The 7999-nt window shown below is 47.9% G+C and overlaps 1 protein-coding gene across 1 annotated transcript in view; it reads left to right on the top strand.

Moving 5' to 3' along the window:
• Positions 1–5145, top strand: part of CTC1 (CTS telomere maintenance complex component 1) — a 13999-nt gene extending 8854 nt beyond the window's left edge. Inside the window, exons 10-20 of the mRNA XM_009330258.1 lie at positions 206–336; positions 538–652; positions 993–1455; positions 1726–1815; positions 2103–2246; positions 2534–2604; positions 3406–3515; positions 3851–4016; positions 4266–4352; positions 4435–4594; positions 5077–5145. Coding sequence (XP_009328533.1) covers positions 206–336; positions 538–652; positions 993–1455; positions 1726–1815; positions 2103–2246; positions 2534–2604; positions 3406–3515; positions 3851–4016; positions 4266–4352; positions 4435–4594; positions 5077–5145 — 1606 coding nt within the window. The remainder of the gene's footprint in view (positions 1–205; positions 337–537; positions 653–992; positions 1456–1725; positions 1816–2102; positions 2247–2533; positions 2605–3405; positions 3516–3850; positions 4017–4265; positions 4353–4434; positions 4595–5076) is intronic.
• Positions 5146–7999: the final 2854 nt, after the last annotated feature.

Here is a 7999-nt window from a genome sequence, read left to right as displayed (position 1 = left end):
TGTGCCTTGAGAGTTCCCAATTCTCCCCATGCCTTCTAGCACCCTGTCTGATGCATGCCTGTTCCTCCTGTCAGGGAATGACACTGCTTTTCTCACATGTGGTGTGTTGAACACAGGCTGAATTCGGGCTGCTGCTACACCCACTTGGATTTATGGCCTTCAAAGATGGGAAACGTTTGATGTTCTTTGCAGCTTCCTTTCTGTTGCAGATACTATTGGGTGTGCTGAGAGTCTCCTCCAGGAGCAGTTCCCTCCAGCTGCTGGACAAGAGCAGCACACTTCCCTGTGTGATATCCCATAAGGATGGTAGCCCCTTTGCCCATACAGCTCTCATAGGTATGTCCCACTAAGCTAAATTTGAGAGTGCCGGGCTTTTGCTGTTCTGCCATCCAGCTCCAAAACAAGGAAGAGGAGACTTGGTATGGAGACACTGAACTGTCACTGCTTGGCCTCATGACTTTAAAATGAGGAAATTGAGCTTGCTGGTTCTGTAGTCTCTTTTTATTAGCTCAGCTCCTTTCTCTGATGTGCTTGCAGGATCACTCTTGCAGGTGGAAAACTACCAGCTTGTAGTGGAGAGATTCCTTCAGACTGATTTTCCCTCCTGGGAGCAGCTGGCAAATCTGGAGCATGTGAGGGAGAAAAAAACTAGGCAAGTCCCTTTATTCAGTGGCCAATTAAAATCATCACTCTGCAGTTCCATGACTATTTTGGACTACGGTAAAGCTGCTTATCAGCATAGTATTTTAGTGCCAAAGCAACTTCCTTTACTATTTGTGGGAAAGGAGACCTTTATCAGCAACAAACCCACCATGTCCATTTTGTTCAGAATACACCCAGCCTGGTAGCTGTCCCCTACTTCACCCTTTCCTGCTGCTTCTGCTGAATACCTGCGGGGCACTCACCAGAAGTGTTTTTCCCAGACAACCGCTTGTTTCAAACAGCCCCCTGTCAGGAACAGGGAGTTCCACTGCTACTGTTTGTCGTTTCAGTGTCTATGTGCAGTTCTACTTTGAGGATGTTCAGGTTCTCCATGCTACTGAAGGACAAATCCAGAAAGGCCTTAGGAATGGAAACAGCTCCTCTTTGAGGAAGAAGGATAATGGCAGCTTAACATCTGAGCTGGAAATCCCAGAGGCAAAAATGCTGAAATTGGAGGATCCCAAGTCAGATACTCACAGAGACGAGAGCTGTCAGAAGGGCCAGAGCAGCACTAGAAGAACCAGCTGTGTATCTCGCCTGTTCTTGGTTACCCAGAAAGAGGGTCTTATGTCACGCAATTACCAACGACCCAGAGAAGAAGATGGAGAAGGATGGGAGCTGCAGCGCAGTTTCCAAGCCACAGTGCTCTGGTTGGGCAGACCTCGGCTCTGGAGCCACTCCAGAGAAAGTGGGAATCTACCGGAGCTGGAAGAGACCAGCTGTGATGGAGAAGAGAGCATGACGCAGCAAGAAGTGAGGCAGGAGGAAGCTTTAGGGGGGGTGGTTTGATAAGTCTGGAAGCTGGCTCCTCAGTGAGCTTGTGTGATAATTAAGGATCTAGATTCCTAACCAACGGGGGAGTGATTTTTGTCTTGGTTATCCTTGATGGTGCTATTCTCAAGCAAGACATCCTCTGCTGGGCTTGCTCTCTTCTTGCTGTATTTTTCATTTTCTACCTTCTTCCTAATATTTCTCATCACCTTTTCTCTCTCTCTCCTCCCCTTCCCTCCCCTCCCCTGCCAGGCACTACTGCTCTTCATGGGGAAGTCTCTACGATGGTTTCCCCTTCTGCACCTGAATGGGCTGTATCGCTTCATTGTGCCCCACTGCTCGGTAAGAGAGAGGTTGTCTTGCTGTTTCCTGTTGGAGACTTTTTACTGAACTGCGTGTGGGAGTCGAGGAGTCAGAGGGTGACTAAGCTCTTTTCAAGACTTAGAATTCCCATCTGTCTTGCCAAGGAACTGCTTCAGTTCTGTGTTTCGTTAAAATTCTCAGAGCTCTGAGTTCAGTGGAATTTTTTTTTCTTTAAATCATCGTTCTTCAGTGGCCCTTTTTTCCTGTATAGCTTTCATCTCCTTCCTTTAATAGTTCTCTTTCTTGTCTTATCACTCTTCTCTCAGAACTTGGAGGTGTTTGACAAGCTCTGTTCTCCACCCGTGCCAGCAAAGTTCCCGAGGAGGTCATCCTGCCCCCTGTGCCTGCCTGTCCAAGATACCTGGCACTTACAGCATGAGACATGGATCTCCTGTTTGACCGAGCACCAGGTATGCAGTACCTTATTGCTCTGTGCTTTCAGAGGCAACTTGTAGATCTCTCCACAACTAGCTCAGAAAATTATTGGTACAGAATCTCTTGTTGATGAGACCATTCTGCTCTAAGCTACATCAGAGGCTGCTGCTGGGCTTCACATTTTCCTGCTTCAGAATTAATCTGGGGAGGAAGCATCAGTTGCCTGACGCAGCTCTAAGCATGCAGAGCTTGTCTTTACTGCTCTGGCTGGGGATAGCCATAAACTACAATCCATCTGAGTCCGTGTCTCCCCCACTTCTAGCTGGCAGCCAGGTCGGTGCTGAGAGGCATGGACCAAAGAATTTCCTCCATTCCAGAAGTACTTAGCAACAGGTATGTTGGTCTGCCCCAAATTAGATGTGACTGTGCCTCAGGGAGTAGGTCTGCATTCGTCTCTATTTGAGACAGTACTACATTAAACAGCGATGAATTATCCGCCCTAGGAATATGGTGTGGAAATCTTCCTATGTGCAAGTAGTCCAAACTGCCCCCATCCTGTTTATCAAAGTTAAAAGGATTACAGGTGACAAAACTGCAAAATGGTGTCCAGAAAAAATTTGAGCTACTACTGGTGTGGACTAGGTTCCAAAGGTCTCTGCTAAATTCCTGTCAGAAGTGGAAACAGGTGCAGCAGGGAAAATGAGGCTGAATGTGTGAGGTGGTTTGTTGTTTTTTGATTGTTTGAGTGTAACTTGCTCAAACAAATACTGGGGTTAGAAGCTTTTCTGTTCAAAGCATGTTTAATCTGGGGTGATAATGCATGCGCACTGAAATCTTCACCAGTGCCTTATGGTAAACTGGGTTTTTCTTTGGTTGGCTTCTTCCTCTAATTAAGAAAAACAATTAGGAGTTAAGCAGATAGGAAGGCTGTAATGCCTCTCTCTCTTTTTCTTCTTCACTGCTGAGCCTGAAGAAGTATAAAGCGAGTTCAAAGGGCCTCCTGTCCCTGGGTGGGGCACACTGCAGCAAGCTGCCCTCGGTCCAGTGGCTCAGGTGCTCAAGGGCAGGTTCCCCTGAAACCGGGCTCAAGCAACAGCACTCCACTTCACCCTGTCCTTTGTGGCAATCTTGGAGTCAGGCCTTCTTCCACTCCCTTTGTCTTCAGGCAGGACAGAAATCCTGGTCTGCTCTCAGTTTCACAGGTTCCCTTGTTTCTTTCTCTGGTGAGATAGTGGAGAGGACCTTGTGTGCCTCTCCCAAGAATGAGAAGCCACCTGTGACTCTCGGCCTTCAAAAGCAGAAAGGTAAGATTGTGACAGCCTGTCAGGTAACAACAGATTGATTCTTGCTTCTTTCTGTTTCAGAGAGATAGTGCGCTTGGCTAACTGTGCTCCTGTATCTGAGAATAGTGGAAGTATGCCAAGATGTTGCATCCCATTGCATGTCAGAGGACTGGGAAACTGTACACCATGTGTGTTGGGGATGGGAATGAGAATACTGTACCTGGAAAATCTGTAAGGTGGAACAGTGCTAGCCTCATTGTGATGGGAAGGAAAACGCCTCTAGCAGGTCCAGCTCAGTGACAGACTACGCTACCTGCGTGTGAGCTCATGGCGTGTGTGGTTCCGTGTCTCCTCAGGGAGTCCGCTAGCCAGCGATCACAGCGTGAAGCTCAGCATCTCAGTTGCTCCAGGCTCCCCTGTTGTGGTCGACGTTTACATTGCTGCCACCTATCTGCAGCATCTCCGGGGTTTGCTACCTGGAGCCAAGATCCTCTTCCAGAACTTGGAACGCAAAATCTCCAGGTACCCCTGTCTTTAGAGCCCTGATCTGGGCCCTGGCTCTGACCTCTGTTATTGTCTTTGAAACCATCTCTAAGTCTTTCCTCTTGTGGACTTTCCTCACCCCTTGCCCATGCCTTCGTATCTCCCAATCCCTTGCTACAAATTATTTTCCTACCATGTTACAGATGAAGACCAGACCAGCCATGCCAAGAAAACTGGGCGGTTTGGTTTCTGTGAGCTCTTTCTGACATCTACTTTTTCATATTGCAGATTCCATAATGTTTATTGCACCTACATTGCCTCCAGCTGTGTAAGCATCGTATCTCTGCCAGCTTCTCACCTACCTTTTCCTTCAAGGTGCGTCCAGGGTCTCTTCCCACTTTAGTGTCCCAAGAAAGGTTTCTATGTTCCAAGCTTCTCGCATTCCTATTTCTTCTAGTCCTGCAGGAGAAGCCTCATCCCGCTCACTAGTGTTTCTATCCAACTTGCAACCTCACCTGCAACATCTGCCCCAGGCACGGATTTTATGCCACGTGTCCTGTGTACTGACTCTATCCCTGCAATGGGTTTGCTCACTTTGCAGCAGCATCTTCAAAGAGGTATTCAAGCTTCCACAAAGATAATTTGTGAGGAGCCTTGCAGATTTTCTATGCTGTCACATCCTCTGCTACCATATAGAGGAAATAAGAGTTCCTATCCCAATTCCAAAACCTCTTTTTCCAGGGTCTGAAAAGGACTTGCTTGTTAGAAAGGGACCAAAATGACGACTGATTAGAAGTGCGCATCTGATACCAGGCAGGCTGCCAGCTAGGACTGGGGATGAAGCAAGGACATTCAGGGGGAGAATCCTACTCTGTTAATGCTCTGCTTTTCCCATGTTCGCTGCTGTTGGGGTTCAGCACCTTGCAGCAGGTGGTTTTTCTCCCCATACAAACTCTTCCCAAGACGCTCATTGGAAATGCAATGAAGTTCTTTAATCCTTTGCATACTTAATTAGGGGAGGGTTAAAAGGAGCAGCGGCCCTTCACCTTCTCTCTCTTATACCCACCCATACGTAGCTGTAGCTTTACTCTTCCTTCAGGGGAGGTGCACCCGACACAGTCCACCATGTCCGTCACACACAGGAGTGAGGCAAGCCAGTGCACGGTAAGCGCTGTCGAGATTGGGTATGGAAAGAGGTGGGTAGGAGGGAACAAATTACACCACAGAGGGGAGGGGAAAATCAGATCAAGGATGTGGACAGAATAGCAAAGACAGAAGTTAGTTGTCATGTCTTCCCAGATGTGAACAAACCTCCCTCTCTACTGAGATCCATTGTCTGGGACATGACTCTTGTGAGGGAGCCGGGCATCGTCCTGACCTCCCTCCACATCTTAGTCTGCCTGCTCTCTCCATAGGGTGCTGGTGGAGGATGGAACGGGGGAAGCTTCGGTGCTGTGCAGGAACCAGCACGTGGCAGCAATGCTGGGCCTGAGCCTTCTCGAGTGGGAAGCTCTGCAGAACTGTGTGCAGAGCAGAGGCAGTGTGTCCATTCAGGATGGGGAAGCTACAGGCACAGGGGTGAGTGGGTTATTCCGGTAGCGATGGCAGCATGCTGGGCTCAAGCCTCAGCTGGACTGGATTTCCCTTTGCTGATTTCCCTCCCTGCCTCCCTCTGCACGTTCACTGGCAACACACCCTTTCCTTCCTCAGTGTGTAGAGGAACCTGAGGATCTCGTTGCTTGCTACCTAAGGAGCCTGTGCAGGAGCCCTCTCATCTGTCGCCCTATCCTGCTGGATTTCAGCCTAGACAGGAAGCCCTCCAAGATCCTGCAGCCTGGTAAGCAAGCACTGTTGGCTTTTGTAATATTTAGCGTGGGAAGGAAGGGAGGAGCCGTCTCACCAGGCTGGGGAAGGAGAGCTGCCTTCACTGCCCACAGAGCAAGATCTTTGGAGGATTTCCATGGAATTGTGAATTCTGTAGTGTAGAGCTAAGATGTGTCTTAGCAGAACCATGGTTACAAAAATACAGAAATAATATTATAAAAGTCACTATATACAACAATACTATATCTGAATTTTTCTACTATACAGAAGCATAAAAATAGTATTGAATTGTCCTTGTAGCTGTGGTGAACAACTTTGAGCTTCTCTGTTCAAATTTTATGTATGGTTCCAGGAAAATATATCAGCTACACAACTGGGATAGTAATTGTTCTAAGGTGTCAGTAAGGGGGCGTGGGGGTTGTGGTGGCAGGAGGGAACATGTTTTATTAGCATCCCCCTTTTGCCCTGCCATCCCCCGATATTAAGGTACATGTTTATCCCTGTGGGGTGCCTCTTACACACAAAGCTTTCTCTGTTTTAGAGCAAGGTTCCCAGTCCTTGGATGGGACAGGGTTCTGGCCAGCCAGAGTTACTGTGCAGACCTCTCAAATCAAGTGGGTTTTGACTTTAGGCAGGACAGGAGGTAGAGTCAAGACTAGGCCTGGAAATCTTCACTGTGGCCACAGACTTTAAAGCGCTGAAGAGTTTTGAATTCATGGGTGCTGATGTCTGAGCTCATGCTGCCACAACTGTGCAGTTGCTCTGTTAAGGGGACATTCTTCTTAGCCGCTTGCGTTAACACTAGCGCTTGAGTATGGGTCCAGGTGCTGCACCAGAGGATGCTCTGCTGTGGAGATGTTATCTTTTGGCTATCATGTAACACTGTTTGTGAGGCCAGGTTGCTGATAGTGAGAAAAGATACAAAGCCCAGTGCATCAGTTATGTGAGCAGCACGTAGTTCACAGCGTTTCACAGTGTAAAATGTCTGTTTCCTCCAAGTTGGAGGGATGCTGGCCAAACGCATTCATCTGCTTATATCCTGGATTCATTAATCGTGCTGTCCTTTGAGGTTTAGCAGATGCCAAGCAGCTGCTGCAAGGCCATGCCTCCCCCAGCAACTTCTACAGCTGTGTGCTAGAACAGAGCAGGAGCCCTGTACTGAGTTGTTACAGGTTGTATCTTTCCCCTTCAGCTCCGCTGCAGCTGAGAAATTTTCGGTGCGGTGAAGTGGAGTTTGTGTCGCAAGTGGGACCTCAGCTGAGACTGCTGTGCCTGAATGTGGAAGAAGTGGAACAAGAAGCCTTAAGCTATCTGAACAGCGAGAGAATTAGGAGGGCATCTAGTCACTGCCAAGTGGGAGCCACTGCTTGACATCTCTCCCGGTGGGAGAGGCATTATGGAAATACTGGGATTGGGAGCTTTTTTTCATCTCCTCTCCAGTGGGAGCACAGACCTGTGAGCACAGGGTGATGGGTGCAATCAAGAAGCTGCTGTAACTTGTGGAAATCCTGAATGGTCGTTCCGGACCATTGCCACCAGCGATACTGGGTTACATTTTGGGAGAGAGGATGTTCAATACTTCCTACACGGTAGCGGTTGCTTTGGGCCTAGGGCATACAATGTATATATTTTATGTGGTAGTATCTACTAAATAAAGCTATTAAAATACAGTTTAAATAACACCAGATCTATTTTAGTATTAGGGTTTACTTGCTACATGGGGAATGAGGCAGAACATAGATCCTTGGTTTATGAGCCGGAGCCAGGCATTTTGCAGATGATTCACTGTCTTCATGCAAAACTGTACGGTTGCCACAAGGGATAGTCTTCTTAACCCAATTGAAATTACTAAAATGATGTTTTTAAAGCACTTCCTTCCTCCAAGAAGAGAAAGGAAGCGAATAAGTCACTGTTTGGAAACTAAATCATGGTACTAAATCACAGGACTATACGGGCATTGTTTTGCAGCTTAAACAGTGGCCTGAACATTACATGGGGCTGGTAACGAGGAAGGCAGTGAGCTGTGATACCAATTCACAACATGCTACAGGCTTGCCCATCTGTTCCTGATTAGGAAGGGGGTGACTGCAAGGGCACGTGCCAGTGTCCATGGTGGCACAGCAGACTAACCAATACAACATGTGGGAGATCACCATTTGAAGAGATTCCTCTCCCATCTGCTTGCAGTGATGACCAAC

This window comes from Pygoscelis adeliae, unplaced genomic scaffold (genome assembly GCF_000699105.1).
Source record: "Pygoscelis adeliae isolate BGI_AS28 unplaced genomic scaffold, ASM69910v1 Scaffold120, whole genome shotgun sequence".
NCBI lineage: Eukaryota > Metazoa > Chordata > Aves > Sphenisciformes > Spheniscidae > Pygoscelis > Pygoscelis adeliae.
The sequence above is the reverse complement of the archived record's forward strand: the minus strand, read 5'-3'. Positions and strand labels throughout refer to the sequence as shown.